This window comes from Rhodnius prolixus, unplaced genomic scaffold (genome assembly GCF_049639745.1).
Source record: "Rhodnius prolixus isolate KJV_2025 unplaced genomic scaffold, Rpr scaffold_2, whole genome shotgun sequence".
Classification (NCBI taxonomy): Eukaryota; Metazoa; Arthropoda; class Insecta; order Hemiptera; family Reduviidae; genus Rhodnius; species Rhodnius prolixus.
In genome coordinates, this window is record NW_027411592.1 from 7,444,818 (window position 1) to 7,462,563 (window position 17,746).

General features: G+C 31.7%; 3 protein-coding genes and 1 non-coding gene across 15 annotated transcripts in view; 3 read left to right on the forward strand and 1 right to left on the reverse strand.

Moving 5' to 3' along the window:
- The first annotated feature begins 200 nt into the window (after positions 1–200).
- Positions 201–268, forward strand: LOC141450599 (U6atac minor spliceosomal RNA). Its single transcript, XR_012456191.1, has one exon. It is a non-coding gene; the product is annotated as a U6atac minor spliceosomal RNA (small nuclear RNA).
- A 761-nt stretch (positions 269–1,029) lies between these two features.
- On the forward strand, positions 1,030–6,462 carry Snup (snurportin-1). Of its 5 annotated transcripts, none has more exons than XM_074117549.1 (8): positions 1,030–1,273; positions 1,918–2,029; positions 2,461–2,557; positions 2,871–3,038; positions 3,121–3,303; positions 3,399–3,524; positions 4,208–4,432; positions 5,512–6,462. In XM_074117549.1, exons 3-8 carry the CDS (start codon positions 2,525–2,527, stop codon positions 5,608–5,610), a joined length of 834 nt encoding a protein of 277 aa, XP_073973650.1. In that variant the 5' UTR covers positions 1,030–1,273; positions 1,918–2,029; positions 2,461–2,524; the 3' UTR covers positions 5,611–6,462. The 5 variants fall into 5 exon arrangements, with proteins under 5 accessions (XP_073973650.1, XP_073973653.1, XP_073973648.1 ...); XM_074117550.1 differs by lacking the exon at positions 1,030–1,273 and adding an exon at positions 1,675–1,773; XM_074117547.1 differs by lacking the exon at positions 1,030–1,273 and having other exon boundaries at positions 1,668–2,029.
- Pgd (phosphogluconate dehydrogenase) lies at positions 5,932–12,712 on the reverse strand. 3 transcript variants are annotated; one of them, XM_074117544.1, is made up of 11 exons: positions 12,461–12,712; positions 11,544–11,764; positions 10,973–11,217; positions 9,588–9,764; positions 9,415–9,499; positions 8,907–9,030; positions 7,292–7,403; positions 6,865–6,998; positions 6,562–6,625; positions 6,304–6,462; positions 5,932–6,205 (listed from the first exon to the last, which is right to left on the reverse strand). In XM_074117544.1, the coding sequence occupies exons 1-11, from the start codon at positions 12,469–12,471 to the stop codon at positions 6,086–6,088; spliced, it is 1,452 nt and encodes a 483-aa protein (XP_073973645.1). In that variant the 5' UTR covers positions 12,472–12,712; the 3' UTR covers positions 5,932–6,085. The 3 variants fall into 3 exon arrangements, with proteins under 3 accessions (XP_073973645.1, XP_073973646.1, XP_073973647.1); XM_074117545.1 differs by lacking the exon at positions 12,461–12,712 and adding an exon at positions 11,984–12,279; XM_074117546.1 differs by lacking the exon at positions 12,461–12,712 and adding an exon at positions 11,885–11,902.
- A 150-nt stretch (positions 12,713–12,862) lies between these two features.
- Su(var)2-10 (E3 SUMO-protein ligase Su(var)2-10) overlaps positions 12,863–17,746 on the forward strand; it is a 34,441-nt gene continuing 29,557 nt past the window's right edge. For 2 of the 6 annotated variants that reach the window (XM_074117533.1, XM_074117537.1), the window contains exons 1-2: positions 12,868–13,007; positions 15,305–15,415. In XM_074117533.1, the coding sequence (XP_073973634.1) occupies positions 15,392–15,415 (24 nt within the window). In that variant the 5' untranslated portion in view covers positions 12,868–13,007; positions 15,305–15,391. Of the gene's footprint in view, positions 13,008–15,167; positions 15,416–17,746 lie in introns of those variants that run through there. The other 4 variants (XM_074117540.1, XM_074117536.1, XM_074117542.1 and 1 more) reach the window with 3 other exon arrangements.

Here is a 17,746-nt window from a genome sequence, read left to right on the forward strand (position 1 = left end):
GTAAAGGGTATCATGCGTAGTTAGCTGTTTTCCTGTTAGTTCCAGGCAAAAGAAAACTAACTTCATCCAGGGAATCTGCTATATAGTTAGGAAATAGGATGTATTGTCGAGAAAGTGTTGAATAATGTTGGTAAAAATAGTTGGTCAGTTTGTTAGTTATGTAGGTTCATCGCCTGAAAGGTGTTGTCTTAGAGGCTTATCTTATGTTCAAAAGGAGAGGAGTTTAGCACTCCCCGTGACAAGGATGGAATAAATCATAAAGGCATTTGACATCGTAAAGATCTTGGGGCGGGTGTTGGTCTAATAAGAGCGTGGCTTTATAATTGGGAGAACCCCAGTTCGAATCCGGCGTATTGATTTCAATAAAGCATTTATTATTTTAAAGGAAAGTAGCTACTATTTCTAATAGTAATAGTATAAATAATACAATAATAAATACAAACAAAATTCCAAAAACAAAAAAAACTAAACTAGTATTGCGCGCGGCATCTTACGAAACATGTGTGAACTGTCGATAGTTAGTTAGTTACTTATATTGCCGTTAGATGGTGCGGGCATGTCAATACCAGGGTTTATCTTAACAACTCTGCTCCAATGATTTTCTACTTTGTGATTCTTATAAAATTGTTGAATGTAAAAGAGTTTCTCTTCTCTAAGTAAGTAATAATAATACTTTAATGAATTTAAATAATGAACAGAACAGAACAGTTATATAATAATACCTTATTTAAAAAAGTAACTACCATTTTTTTTTTTAACAAGTATATTCGGCATGGCTACAGCCGTCTGCTAGAGTTTACTGTAAATGAAAAGAAAACTTTCTTTCTAAATGAAATAAACAAAACTAGTCCTCACAAATAAGAATATAAAATAATAATAAGAATAATAATAATGAGCTATGTAGGGAAGGGATTAGCAATGCGGTTCAGCTGAGGTTTCAGATTTTGAGGCACCAGACTAGACTTATTAATGACATTTGGAAGTCGCAGATGCTGTTTGGGGAAATTGGGAGGGTCAAACAAAGAGCTGTGAAAATCATATTGGTAACACCTGGTGAGAGCTCTACGCAATTAAGACAAATCATTGTAAGCGTGCAGATTTTTTATTTTTGAGTTTTCAACGGAACAAATTGGGCTTTCTTTTTCTCGCTCATACTTTCTCTCTCTTTCTGGGTGTATTCACCGGAAATCAAAAACGAAAATCTACATTTAGCTTAGAAAATTGTTTGAATGGTACTTCTGAGAGAAAGGAATAGATTTCCATAATGAAAGAAGTAAGTATTCTTACTTTGTATTCTTAAAAGTTTGGAGTTTGAAGATAATTCGTGTTAGAACTTACAGAATAGTAAGAGGGAGTCGTGTGAGGGTTAACACCAGATTTTTATTTTGTGGAACAGTTTTATAGTTTTATTGACAGTTTTGATAGTTTTATTTTCTAAAATTAAGTGGTCCGAACAAAAATATATTAATATACATATTTCCAACTGGAAAGGTCTCAAATATATTCCTGAAATTTTATTGATCCACAGAGGTGGAAAAAAGGTATATACACTGATATACGTATATAGTATCAAACCTGTATTATCTTATTGTATTAACTTATTTAATGACATTGTTTTTAATATGTAGTCATTCAGTTTACCTATTCTTAAATAGGCTGTAGTTTTTTCCTGGTTGTGTTTAAAGGGGTAACATGTGTTGTGTAGGTTTAAGACTGTAAACTTGGGAAGGTTGCAAATTTGTTATGGTGAGAGAGCTGTTGTTGATTGTTGATGTTAGTACAGAAATGTTTATATGAATTATTTTAGGCCTGAATTCGCCATCCATTGTTTATCAGGACAGTTATGTGGACAGTAATATTGCAAAACGAAAATGGAAGAATTAGTAGAATCCCTTTCTAATTCTGTTTGCGTTTCAGCTGAGGAAACAGATGTATTTTTATTACATCCAAGATATGCCCAATATAAAGCGAAACATTCCAATTCTAGTCAAGAAGAAAGGAGAAGACAATGGCTACAGAATCAAAAAGAGTAAGTATAAATACAGTAATTTCTGCTGTCGGCAATAATATAAATGAGATGTAATAAAACTCTTAGAAAATTCATAGCTTTCGATATTTCATTGTTGAATCATAAGTTTTATGTATTTTGTTCGTAATTCATTTTCTTGAATTTCTGTCGTGAATTGACGAAAGAAACAGCATTTGATTATAGTGCTAGGTCAGATCAAGGACCGGTATATTTGTAATTGGAGCTTGAATCCTCAGGATCTTTACTTGCCTACAAGCGAGGTTTGTGATGTTCGAATGGACAGTAACACGAACTTTCTTTTATATTTTTGGTTGAACTAACTAATTTTTAAAATAATTTAGTGCATTATTGCTACTTTTTTTTTTGGAAGGTGAAATAACACATATTTCTTATAAATATCGTTAATTCAAATTAACGTTTTGTAATTGCAGAAAACGTCTAAAGTTGTTTAACATACATCGCGGAATTGGAAATATTGGAAAAGTTGTTGAGAAGATGGAATTTGAGATCTCAAAGAAACATAGTAAGGTATTCTTTTTTTTTTTTTTTTTAATGTATTTATGCAAAACGAAAAACATTTAGACGTTATCTTATTAATATTATTCTAGTTTCAATAATTAAATAAATAATCGTAAATTAATTCCTCAGTGCTTTCCTTGCTAGTTTTAGAGGAAAATGAAATGCTAATTGTTTTATAATTGATGAAAAATAAGTTATTAATGTAGTCTAAATGTTCTTTGTATTCCAAATTATTTATATGAAAAGGAGAGATGTAAATTATGAATGCATCTGTTAATAGCTTTTTTGCAGCCACTTGATCAAAAATGCAAATCTTTCCTAGGGATACCTGAACATATTGTTTCAGAAAACATTTTACAAAGGTGTACCATCTTATAAAGACTGGATAATGTTGTCAGAATGGTTGGTAGATATACCAGAAAACTTTCAAGAAGAATGGACATGCACTATTTGCCCTGAGGGCAAGAGGGTGCTGGTTGTTGCAGAAAAGGTTCATTAAAAAAAATGCTAATATAGATATTGTTGAAATTTGTTTAGTCCTTTCAGTTTAAAAATAAGTAGAAAAATTTCAGGGCAGCACTTGTGCTTACTCTCGTAGAGGAGATTTTTTAATGAAATTTCCTTCTGCACTCCCAGGAGGTTACGGTAAAGGCTCAAATGGTTGTACAGTCGTTGATTGCATTTGGCATTATCCCACTAAAACGTTTTATTTGCTTGATGTTCTTATTTGGGGTGTACCCCTCACCGATTGCGAGGTAATCTGTAGGTTTAGAATTATCTACGTGTAGCATCAATGTTTCAAAATTGGATGAACTATATAGAAATAATGTTTCTTGTCTTAAATTTCCAGGCAGAGATGCGATTTTTTTGGATTTGTAATAAGTTTGTGGAATTGCCAGCCTTAATGGAACGTTCCCCAACAAACAGACATAGAATTCTCTTACTTCACCATGAACCAATCTCTCAACTCCGTCAAGTTAGTATTATCATCCTTTGCATTCCTACTAACTGCAATAGATGTTTTCAACGATCTCATTTCTGGTTTTTATCAAGCCCAGCCAATTCAGCTTGAAGTATGAAACGAACTTGTTTTTTTCTGAAATTTGTCAATTAATTAGAAATATTTTTTAAAATGCAGCGCATTTTAAGTTGGGTTAGCCGTTTGAGATTGTTGGTGTACTAACTTACTCCCCGTAGGGGAAAGTGGATTAGCTAATTCTTTAGGATTCTTGGCGCCCCTGCGGGCATCATAGCCTAACAACATGAACTTGAGCAACATACACTACAGCACCCCAATACATTTACACAATACACATAGGGCATAGTTGCAGATTGTGTCAGGAAGAGGAGGAAACGACCTCTCACTTGTTCGATTGCGTTGCGCTATGAAACCTTTGTATCTTTGAGACCAAAGTAGATAGTAGCGCAAAAAAAAACTAGCAGGGAAAGTTCTCAACCTTCTTAGTACGGGAGGTTTCCTCTTCTAGATCGAAAGAGGAAGGCACAATAAGCCTCTTTTGGCTGCGGTGCCGTGGGGCATAGATCCCGTCCCGCTAATCTTAATCTTAACTAACTTACTCCTAGACGTAAAAATTTTCTCAATTGAGTTGAACTTAGCGATCCCTCTGTAGTTTAAATATTGTAATTGTAATGTTCCAGATGTTATCTGTGCATCCAGCTTTTGAAAACAACTTTCCTAAAGTGGATGGTATTTTGTTTTATCATAAGGAATCCCTATACACAGGTGGAAAATCTCCTTTGGTTACCTGGCTGAAACCGTTCATGATTCCACATTTTCTGGGGATTGAAGTTGCTGAACCCTACCTCTTAGAGAAACCTCTTAACTATCCGGAGAAACCCATATCAGAAGTGGGTAACAAACAGGTATTTTTATGGATTTGATTTTTACGAACAAATTAATACGGCCCTCCCTTATTCATTTTTCTTGAAATTACATTATTCCTCTCTTAATCAAATTCCCATTTAATTTTACATATTCATTTCCTCTGAGTGTTTGTCCTCCAGCGGTAATTAAGATCATCCGTCATTCTAGTAATAGTGCCGAAGCAGGATATATTCCTACATCAAAGCGAACATCTTTCTTTTTTAATCTTTCCTTCCTCCACGAGTGCTAAAGATATGACTGCAACTGCTTCTCATAAAATCGATCCCTGCTCCAGTTTCTCTTTTGTCCCTTGATATACGGGGGGGATGAAAAGTGAAATAAAAATATTGTTTCTCGAATTTAGTTAAGAATCAGATCACGGTTTATACATATACTATCACAAAGAAAGTGTAATCCTGCTTCTTTAAGTTTGTCAACTTAATGTTGGTACACCCGTTATAGCTTATTATACAGGACCGGTAGCTTTAAGTGCGTGGCAGCCAAGTGATCATGCCACCAGCTGGACATCCTGAGTTGAGAGCCTGGATAAACACTCCTTACTCCTGACCTTTTCGTCCGCCTGCAGACTGAAGTCAGGATCGGGAATTTGAGAGCGATTCTTGCTAAACGAGTAAATCAAGTCGTACTTGGTAATACTTAACAAGAAATTCAGGACCACTTGCAGACCTCTGTGAGATCTCAGCCTATTTTGAACATCCATTTGCTCACCGAAATTCTTTAAAATTCGTAAATGCGTTGGAAAAATACCAAAACGGGTTGTAATCGTTTTCGAATCGTAATTCCAAGCTTCTTGAAACAATCGTGCATCTCGTTCGTTATTCTCCCTCTGCTGAAATGGGGTATTCTCGCTTTTAGCGTCGCACAATCCATAGTGATGTTCTTAGGTTATAAAAGGGGAAAATTTCAGTATCTTTCGTCTACCTTCTTCGGAAATTACATTACATGGTTTATCTTCGGTGAAAACTGTGTGGGAAATTCGACATTTATCGCAATACACGTTACAGAAAGTGACAATATGTATTTAGATAATATTTTACATTTTTTCTTTTATTTATAGATGGAAACAGAAATCTCTAATGTTCAGTTGACTAATAAAGATTGTTCTTCCAACAAAAAGACGAATCACAAAGAAAATGAGTCGATTAAAATGAGCTAATGCAAATATACTTCCACAGATTTAGAAAGGTGGAAGTGTAAGAATGTCTTTCATCTTAATTTTTTAGTGGATAGAAATATTTTAAATAAAGTATGTAAATTTTGCAGCGACTATGTACAGCATTTTTATTGATATTTATAATGATATTTCATCAATAGCAATTTTAACCTTATTGTTTTAAATGCCTGTTTTAAAGCCTCTTTTTTTTAAATCCAGGAACTTGTCTTTTAATAAGTTTGTAATACGATCTATTAAACAGTTCTTTTTCTTTCTTTTATTAATAATTATATGATCCTTTGTGCGTAATTAATATGAACAACGTAGTTTCAAAAAAATATGCATATATTTCTGGAAATATAACAATTTTTTAGAAATAAATTATTTTGCCCCAAAATTTCCCTTTAGTACTTTATTAAGCTAGAAGATTTATTATAATTCCTTGTTTTTTTTAAATCATCATCATCATCATGAGATCCTAAACTTGGTAAGTTGTAGCCGATACATTGCCACCATGTCCTGTCCAATTCGTGTGTACAAATTTTCCTGGAGAAGACAATAATTCATATGTATGGGCTCCAAAATAATCTCGCTGAGCCTGTAATGAAATGGAATACACATTAAATAATGTCCTATGTAAATAAAATCCAGTAGTTTTTGAAATCCAACTACTAGTTCTACAATCTATAACCAAACCTGAATAAGATTAGCAGGTAATCTCTTAGTTCGATATCCATCATAGAATGATAAAGCTGTTGAAAAAGCGGGAACCGGAATACCCAGCAGCGCGGATTCCGAGACCACATTTCTCCAACCTTCTTGGCAACTTGATGTTGCATTTATAAAAAATTTATCCTAAGAAAAAAATCTTTATTAAAACTTGTAAAAATTTTAAGCAATTCTAGAAAATTTCAAACAGTTAAGGTACGGCATTTTTTTATATAATTAACTTACCAAAAGAAGAGATTCTAATTCCGGATTATTATCAAATGCCATTTTGATATCCCCAAGGAAGGCGCTTTGGAAAAACAATTAACTTTATTGCACTTAATAAAAGCAGTGTTATTAAAATATAGTCAATTAATTCGAAAAGATAAATGCGATAAATTTAAAATTTCGTTTTTCGATTAATATATTCATTAACACTGGACAAACTACTCATTGTGAAGTCATTATTAGATTAATGCCAATTTTGGACTAAGTAAATACCAATTAAATGCAATTTAGTGCAAAGTAAACACTAAGTACAAATTATACCTTCTAATTATACAACCACCTCTCCACATCATTGCTATGGAGCCATAGTTCAACTTCCAGTTGTACTCTTTTGCTGCTTCTCTCATTAACATGAAACCTTGCGCATAGGATACAATTTTAGAAGCATAAAGAGCCTGTGGATTTAACGAACATGTAAATTATTACTAAGGAATTAGCTCGTAAGAAGTGCTAAATGGATTGCCAGCTAAGAAGGGAGATGCTTTTAACATTTTACAATTAAATTCTAATTATTTACTTTTCAATATATTTCAATCAAATTTTGAAAAATATAAATTTTGATGGCTTAGTGAAGGTAAGCTCCTTTACACTTGATCTATGTAACAAAACACACTGACATAAATCTTGAAGGTTGCTTCCATATTGAATACAATATACGAGAATGAGTTATTCTGTGAATCATACACACCTGTTTAATATAAGTAAGGAACTTTTTCTTATCTCCTTTATACAAACAATTACTAGGTCCTTTAAGCCTGACGTTGGCATTAGCTCGTTCATTCATTAGCGAAGACAGACATCTATAAAGTTTAAAAGTAAAACATATTAGAAATTTGATTCATAATTCAAAACAAAAATAAATTCGGTTAATGAGCAGTCAAATAAATATTGAAACATTAGAAATAAACCGAGCTTCCTAAAAAAATAAACATGAAAATAAAATATCTCTGAAGGATTCTTATTAAAATAAAACAGAGTTCACTGATTTTCGACCAACACATTTTAATTTAATTTTCTAGATGAAAGAAAAACAAGATCGTTTTCTTAAATGAAACCCACAATTAAATTTTGATAATTATTTTTATTCACTAGCCGCAATGATAAGAATAGACTTGTGTAATAGTAAAAAAAAAAAAAATCTGGTATGGAACATTAACATAAATACAGACAAATCAAGAGGGAAGTTTTCTCAAAAAAAAACCTTATAAACGACTAAGGAAGTGGCACTGCGATTGGCCAATTTTGAAAAAACTCACTCCTCTTCTGGGAAATATCAAAGTTGAATTTTTCTTTCTGAAATACAACTAACTTTTCACAGATAGACCTATTTCCATAAATATTTATATTCGGTAAAAATTCAAATTTAAAAATCTGAGCGAACGCGAGGAGTACGAGCAGGTAAAGTAAAAGAAATAAAATTAAGGATATTATTTCAGGATTTGGTTAATCGAATAATTAAAAAAACTATTAAAATTTCGAAAAAGGTTATTAATATTAAATATTTTAAGGAGGCTTGATAAAATGTGATAGTATTTAAAAATGCTTAACCCTAACACGTCTTTCTTCAGATAATTATTTATTTCAAGTTCTTGAAATTTAGAATTTTTACTAAAAAATTAGCACTAAAATAAATTACAAAAAAAAGATGATGTTGAAAGTAGTGCGACGGCAAACCAAGTACCCTACTGAAATCAAAGTTCTCCGATAGTAAGCTTGAAAATTTATTCTGTACAGTCACACTTCTGAAGGACTAAGCACATTATCAACTATAGGAACCGCACAATATACTGAAGCGGCACTTTAGAGGTCTCCTTAACTTCACCCTGCTTAAAATCAGTTTTCTTATAAAAAGAAAAAAAAAAACGTAAATACCATTTCCATATGTTCAGGGCACCTAAAAACGTATACTTCGGATGAAAACTCAAGATCTAAACTCTGCACTATCGCAACACCTACCTTCTCTTTTCAGGTGTTTGAGAAAGTAAAACATTTACCTAAAACAAACCCGATAAGGGAAGTGGGCTAGCCACTTCAGAGATTTTGGCATCCCTAAAGGTACCCCAAACATCACGAACGATAATTACACAGACCTCCACAAAATCTCAAAATCTGCAGAAATATCGTAGTTCATGTGTGCAACTATTTGGGTATAGCGAACTCTAATTCAATTCAACGTGTCATGTGAACCGCGCCAGAGTTTTTATCTGTAGTATTATACAAAATTACCAGTGAAGGCAGTAAAGAATTAAGAATTTAATAAAATTTGCAAATATTTTTAAGCAAATTGTTTTAAAAAAACTGACCTCGCAAATACACTTTCACCTATGAGTGTTACTGGCACACCCAAATCTAATGCAGTAATTGCAGTCCATTTGCCAGTACCTTTTTGTCCAGCACTATCACGAATCTTATCCACCAAAGGTTCTCCTGGTGATGAAATTTTAGTTTAAAACAATAAAAATAACAAGAGGAAGGATTTTTGGTAATGGCCAAAGAAAGTCTTCAACACAAAAACTATTGGTGCTCTACGTTTCGGGTACCATCGGCGAACTTCTTTAGGAGCTTCTGGAAATTAATAAAAGGATTTATAAATGTTGACTTTTTGTGATACAAAAACAAAAAATATGCAAGAAAAATAAAATGAAAAACTAAAACAGACAAACATTCATTTAGAGCACAGAATGGAAAATAATTCAAAAATTAATATTTCAACTTTTAAAAAGATTCTAATGAAGACTTTCTAGCCATTGCCGACATTACACAATGTAGGTTAATAAATATAAAAGGTTAACGTTTCATTCCCGGGCTTACCGTCAGAATCCTTGTATTTCAATATATCGCGGGTGATTTCAATAAGATAAGAATCAAGTTCACCCTTATTCCATTCTTCAAAAACCTTTTTAAATTGAAGTTAAATTAGTTTTAGCCATTTTTGAAGGACTTTAAATAAATTAAACTCAATAATTCATACAGTTGAAATTTACCAGGCTCATCTCTTCAGCTTTCATTCCTAAGGCTACTTTCATTAAATGGTAAGCTTCGCTAATCAATTGCATATCTCCGTACTCTATTCCATTATGTACCATTTTAACAAAATGACCTGAACCTCCGTCGCCTACCCAGTCACAACATGATTCGCCGTCAACTTTTGCACTAATACTCTAGAAATTAAATTGAAATTAACAGCAGATACATTAACAATAAACAGCAATTTACAAATAAAATAAAAAACAACATTAACAAATAAAAAAAAAGATTTAAATAAAATCAAAATTTCAACAAAACAAACCTAACAACAAAACAGACACAAAATTACACAACCTACAATGGTTCAGAAGAGTTAGTTGATATGTGCAATTATTCCAGCTTAGCGAACCCACCAACACAGTCCAATCCAAGGTGTAAAATGAAGCCGCCGTAAAGAAATGGCGCAGGAATGACTGTATCGAGAACGGAGCCACCGGGGCTTCTCGAATTACTTTCCAGACTAACACAGGCTTGGTAAGTGAAATCTTATCCAAAATGTCTGTATAATTAAAGGGTGATGGAGGCGAATATACCCTCTCTTAGAAGGAGAGAGGTATTCAGAACCAGAAAGTATCTATCCCAATCTGCCAGCTTCTCTTTCTTTCTTAATACCGCGGTTAATTATCAGGAGTTTAAGGCTTCTCTAGGAAGGAGTGGGGGAAGAATTCTGGGAGTAGTTATCCTAATTTGTCAGCCTTAGATTTCTCTAAAGGGTACAATACTGTGGTTTTATCTGTTCCTAGAATGCCATCTTTAGAATATCTGGTAGAGTATATTGGACACCCAAGAATGCCCGCTCACCTCACTACAACGAACTGCCCAGGAGAGCTTAGTAATCTCGAATTGGGGGAGCAACAGGGAACGATAGTTGCGTAAATTGCATTAGGAAGTGGTTAAAGAGCGACTTCTTACTCTACCCAGGGAGTCTTTACTTAGAGAATCTGGCTAGTTGCAATGATTCAATAAATTTTATTCTTAATTCAGATTAGTGAACTATAAGTTTATTTCCAAAATTAAGCTTTAACAAGTTGACATAAGTTATGATACCTTTCACATTTCGAGATTCGTGAATTAAAACCTTTAATTGTCAGACATTTTCTGCGCCTACAGGGCTAATAACAAGAATTAGGTAGATCTTTATAGGAAACGAAGTTTACTTACTTAATTACTTTTTCAACTAAGAAACTTGCCACTTTTTTTTGCGTTATCGATGCGAAGATTATTCAGTTTAAGTTCCATGAACATTAGCCAAAAATGCATGCCTTCCTCCTCGGTTTTTAGTTTCGATTTGTTATGTAGATGATAAAAAAAAGAAGATAATAATAACAACGCTCAAACTTACGTGGAAAATTGGAGCAATGTGGGGCCAAGCTAGGTGATTACCTCCTGGCATCAATGAAGGTCCTTCCCTGGCACCTTGCTCCCCTCCACTTACACCACTTCCAACGTACAGCAGTCCAATATCTCTGCATTCCTTCTCTCTTCTTGAGGAATCTTTATACTCTGAATTTCCACCATCTATTATGATATCACCTGCTTGCAACAGTCCTCTCAGCTGTCCAATCATATCATCAACCCCTTGTCCGGCTAATATTTAAGAAAATCTGTATTACAGTTATTACAAGTTCAAAAGAATTGAGAGAGATTCAACTGGTTCTATTCTTCAAATAATTAAGCATTTACAAGTTTCTATTTAAAAAAAATAAAGCATTATTGCTTTAATTCCATTAAACTCTTCTACACCTTTATAAATGTAAATTAGGAAAATTTTCCTACCAATAATTCTATGAAATGCATTGGATGCAATTCTAAAATTTTACACTCAACGACTAAATCAACCTGAAAAGATCATGGTCTAACAATTTGCACCATCACTTGAAGATAATATTTTTTAAAAAAAGGAATTTTCTCACCTTTTACTAACATCATAATTTTTCTCGGACGTTTGAGCTTAGAAACTAATTCTTCCAGAGATTTTGATCCTAGAACTTTTGTGCCCTTTGCTTCATTTTGCAAAAAAGAATCAACTTTTTCTGATGTTCGATTGTATACACAAACAACAAAACCATGGTCATTCATATTAAGAATAAGGTTCTGCCCCATCACAGCTAAGCCTATCATTCCAATGTCCGCTCTAATAATAAAAGCAAACCATTATTTAAACAAAATTATAATATTAAAGTAAAAGCAAAATGAAAATACAATAAAAGTGTAGAACAGCTAAACTTCTGCAAAAAAAAAAAAAAATTATTACTTTTCTCTTTATGTATGGTGTGTATGTTTTAAACATTTATTTTCATAAAGTACTGGTACAAAAGAAAAGCATGATAGCATTAAAACATACAAAAACTACCTCTATTGTAGGTAAGCCTGTTTTTTTCTTTAAACTGAATGCATTTGCAGTAGTTTGTTGTACACTCATCACCAAATCAATGAAACGATACGTAATTGCACTTCCAACCTCTTATTTGCGAATCAAATATATACATAAATAATCAAAGCTACTGCGGCATTCACCGTAAACGAAAATCAGCATAAAAAAAGATTAGCATGATTGTGAACTTTTATCAATTGATAAGCCTCAAAAATTACATGAGAGGATATATTGCCTTTCAATATTACGTGGCACTGGATTTGAAATTGTTAAACAACAGAAAATGCATTATCACCTAAATAAAAATTATAAGTTATATTAACATTATTTATGATATTTTCTAGAAAAAATAATATAAATTTATTTTGAGGGTCCAATCACATAAAAAGAACTACATTAAAAAGTATAAAAAGAAAGACATTCAAATTTACAATAATTCTGAGAAGTTGTACTTACAATTGATTCATTGCTGCAAACTTTAAAAACAGACAAGAAGTTACTTGCTATTAGAAAAGTTACTATCCTATACTAGTGCTCAAAATACTTTCACAAAAATTAATTGGATCAAGGCAAGGATTATGAAATAATACGAAACCCTCCCATGAACTATATGTGTTGATTGGTACTTCAAGGTCAACTCAAATAATAGTTCTTATAATCTTAAAATTGATTTGTGTTATTTTGAAAACGTTACAGAATTCAAATTCGTTGCCAGGTATAAACAAATACCTTAGGAGAGGTTATAAGTAAACATATTGAACCTTGAGCTCTAGATAAAACAAATCTTTTTAAGATGCTCTACGAATTCTTATTATTAAATTTAAGATTTTTTTTTTTTAAATACTTAAATATTATAACTGGTGAAATTTGTAATTACTGTTGTGCATAACCGGAAATTCAATGATATACTGATTTTGTTACTGAAGATAAAATTAACTATATTCGAACTCAATTCTTCTACAGCTCATAAAATAGTCATTGGAAGAAGGCTCTCATCATTGTTGTAAGTGGTTGAATTTGTAGTTTATTATAATTCTTTTATAATATTAAGTACATTTAAATAAGGTATATTCTTTATATTCTTAAAATGATTATTTACATACCTAGAACCTCGAATAATTTAGATCGTCGTCATTGGCCTTCAAGAATGAGCACTAATTATAGATTCTACTAGAGAATAATTTCCTGCAGCGATATTTAACTCAAATATGACAAGAAATATTTTAATTAAATATTCCTACAGCACATTACCCTTAATTTCAAGAATGTAAAAATGTATCACATATATGTTTATGCATGGTTGTCGTGATGTAAATTTTTATTTGCTTCCAGTTCATATGCGGATTAACAAATGGAAAGAGGATTTAGATAAAATCAGTAATATTTTTCGTCAGGCTTTAATTTAATTTTGATTGGGGACTGTAATTTAAGAATCTCTGAGAATCAAGTCATACCTGAAGAACTGGAGACTGTGGGGTTCAATTTAAATTCAGAAGAAAGTTTAAAGATTCTATTATTAACAATAAGGAAGAGCATTTTCTTGAATTATGTTCTGACTTTGAATTGGTAGGTTGTAAGGGTCTATTTGGTTGGTAGGTTGAATGGTAGGACTCGTGGTGATCAGCAAGGAGAACTTACGTGTATAGGCTTAGGAGTAACTCTGTTATAGATTCATGAAGTGTCTCCTTGTGAATATCGTCATTAATAAAGGACTTTCAAGTAAAATCAGAAATATTTTCTGATCATATGCCTCTGCATTTGTCACTAAACTTGGAAATAACCCTTAAAGAAAATTTATTTCTAATCTTAACAAAACTTAAGTGGACTGGTTAGGACTGGCCTTACATTTTAAAGATAATATAAATAATTTAATCCAAAACAGGTAGCTAGATATCACGGGTGATCTAGAAGAAGGTGTAAATCTGTTTGTTAATATTATTAAGAGGACAGCGTATTTAGGGAATGCTAATCAAACTGAAAATAAGTTTAAATGCTAGATTATAGAGAAATGGTTTGATTTTCAGTGAGTAGCTTTAGGAAAGAAAACGTATAACCTGTTGAATTTAAGTAGGAAAACTAGTTGTTATTTAATTAAAGAACTTTATTTGGAGTCTAATCAAAATTTAAGATATTTTGTCAAAATAAAAAAAAGAATTTCATCTAAGAATTATTGATAAATTTAGAACAGTTAAGGATTCGAAAGGTTTTTGGGAGTTGATAAATTCTGAGAACAACAGAAAATTCGTTGGATGCCCATAACTTGTGTGCAATGGGTTGATAATATCAGTCAGTTGTTGGATGCTCCTGTGTAGGCCTCGCCGATTTTGTATGCCTCTCCCTGTATTTCGGATGAATCTTCACATATTGCTTATAATATATTAATTGAAATTTCATTAACGAAATTTGAAATCTCTTCCACATTCATATACAATTACATATTTCACAAACTTTCTAAGAAATATTTAGAAGCCAAATTTTTATTTAAATCTGATAACTTTCATCTTTTAATTTAATAATTTTGAAAGTTTTCCAAGGGACTGAAATTAGAGCTTTTATTTGGCGTATGAAATAGTTTTTTTAAATTAATTTAGCTAAATATGGCACAGAAAGTACTATTGAGTTAATCTCAACATTCCAAAAAAGTACCCAGTTGAATCGAAATTAGTAAATTTTGTAGCAATCTCCTTGGTTTTGATATTTAGCTTTACCTCTGAACTTGGAAGTATATTTTAAATCATTATTCATCAATATTTTATTAATTTATGAAATTCTTGTCATTGAAGAATGTAGGTAAGTTACTAATGAATTTTCGCCGTCAAGATCAATTTTGAGAAATTTGTTTATTGATATCTATTAAATCTTAATTTTTAAAAATCATTTATTTTTACTAACTCATTTTTAAATTTTTTTTTTTACTTGATAATCATTAACATCACCGACGTAAATTGAAGAATATTACTAAACTGCTTCCGTTAGCCCTTTTTTTTAAAACGTGTTTATTGAAAGCAAATAGCGTTTTTAAACATATAAAAAAATTAAAGTTTTATGGTTTATTAAAAAAAATCCAAAGCATGATTGCTTATTGAGATTAATGTTAACATAAGTGATTAAAGTAGAATAACAAAAATTATTTTAGGGAGTTCAAGTTTTCATAACTTGGCAGACCTGCACCCTTAATATCTAACCTATAACTTTCCTAATTACATGAAGGTGTCAATCACAGACTTGAGTTTGTTTGGCTAGTTGTTTCGAAAGTCAATTGCAAGAATCTCTAAGTAATTTTTATGTTTTCGGACGAAGTAACGTCGTCTGAAGTTATCCGGCTGAAAAATTCAGGCGTCCCGCTCGAAAAAATCAGCCAAACTGGCTTCCCGCAAAACAAAGAAAATGTCTGGTTCCGACGAATTAAAGGTGAGCTTCAAAATATTTGTTTGCTTTAAATTTTAAAAATTCGTTAGTTTTTACTTTTTTTATGTGTACACCTATCTTATTTATCTATTTTCATTATCTCAATAAACATAACCTTTCTTATATTTTAACCTCTAAATTCTAACTCTAAACTCTAAACATTATTGTGTTAACAGATTAAAAAAGTGTTACAAACAATTACAAAAATTCAGAGAGATTATTTTGCAAAATGAAACATTAATCTTATGTTAAAATAAGGCTGTTTAATAATTTTTAGAAGTTTTGTTTATTTTTTGCTAAACAATCTTACATGTTCTGGAAGTAGTTTTATATGAACTTTCCAAGAATTATAATTTCGAAATTTAAATTTATAATTCCTGAACAAAAAAAGAACTGTAAATATCTGAAAATAAATTGCAATCATGATCTTTTCTAATCAAATTACTACCGTACGTGGGAACAGGTAAAGCAAATTGTATTCCAATTAAGTTTTTTAGTTATGACAACAGCAACTTTTATTTGTTATATATTTCTATCCACTCTTGTTGGGGGTTTTAGAGTAAATCTGAAGTTCTCACCTTCATGGTTCATGGATTAAGGGACTCAAATTAATTAATGGTTGAAGTTTAGCTTGGGATTAAAAATATTATAATGATGTTTCTCAATTATCTTTTAAATAATTAAAGAAGGTATTAAATTTTTGTTTTTGGTCTTAAAGGGACTTACGAAAATTGTGTTCTGTGAAGGTATATGGTCTCTACTTTCATTGTGGGTCACCGTACAGTTTTAATATTATTGAAATAAGTTGCATTTAGGTACACTTTTGTCAAATTTAACGACTGAAATTTGACAACTCATATTGATGAACCTTCTAAGTTAAATGCCTTTTACCTTTATATTTTTACTTTCGCTAAACCATCAAGATCCTCTAAAATTTTTCATGCTGGATTTTGATAACATTATCTTGTATTTATTTTCCAAGTTTAAAGGAAGTGATAGTTAATCCAATGATCGAATTTGAAGATTTATTGTGGACTTATTGATATCCCTATCGTTTGCTTCAATATATAATTTCAATCTTATCCTTTTTTTTAAATAAGTCAGTAAGGAGGCATAGTAGTCGAGGGGTTAGAGGCGAGGCCCTCAAAGCTAATATGTATTGTGGTTGCGGTACTGGGTTCGATTCCCGGTCTAGGCTTTTTAACGGCTAATAATAGAATTTTACAGTAAAGTATGTTTGCTATCCGCGTCCGCCCATGACATTTAATAGGTAGTTGGACGTAAAGCCCGCCTGAAAAAATAGACAATTACTTGTCTTCACTTTTATTGATATCCCTTTTGCTGGACGATATACATGTGAACTACTATTTGTGGATATGCGTTTAGTAACATACCGTAACTTGTTTTGGGAGATGTTAGAATTCTTTGTGGTTATTCTAAAGAAGTTGGTAATAACATCTAAGATAGAATGAATGTGAAATGAAAGATTTTCTTGGAATAATTGTGTGAATTGAAATAGTTTATTTTACATTGTTCGTTCCTTGATAATTTGATTTTATAATTTCGAGGTTTGTAAAAATGTCTTGATAGTTGTCTTAATTTTTATTTGTTTTATCTTGTTTATGAAAGTTAATTTCTGTATACTTTTTTGAAATTTCATGTAAACACATTTATACTCTAAGGATACTTCTTAAATTAAAATAAATAGTATGATAGAAGGACGGAGTTGAGTGAAGTGTTTGTAGGAAAGTATGTTATTTGAAGTAAACAAAATGGATGATACTATTCTAAGTGTTTTAATAGGTCACGTGGGCGAGGCAAGTAGAGATAAGTATTGAATAGATTAATTAACTAATTGAATTCGCCACCGTTTACCCCTAGGCTGATATTAACGACAAATGCAAACTGGAAATCGTGCTAGAAATCCCTGAGCGAATAAGTAGGTGAGCTGCTGCTTAAAAATGTTTCACTTCAGATCTGCTTTTCTTCTTTCTTAAGAGGTAGTACTACGTACTTGCCACCAATTAAATAGTACGTTTTTTACGTTTGTTTCAATCATTTACATTTTTGTACTATTGTTTAGTATCACCAGCATTTATCATAAAACTGCAGCATTTCATACTACCATGAATATATGAATAAAATAGAACCCACTAAAGTTAGAGAATGAGAGTAGTAAAGTTGAAACGTACTGTAGGAGGAAATGTTAAAAGATATATCTACATATATATAAGGCAGATTTTGTAAATACAGATAAAAACAAGAAAAAAATAAAATAAACTAAGCAGGTGCCGTTCTAATCTGCACAAATTATCCATAGAACTTGAATTAGGG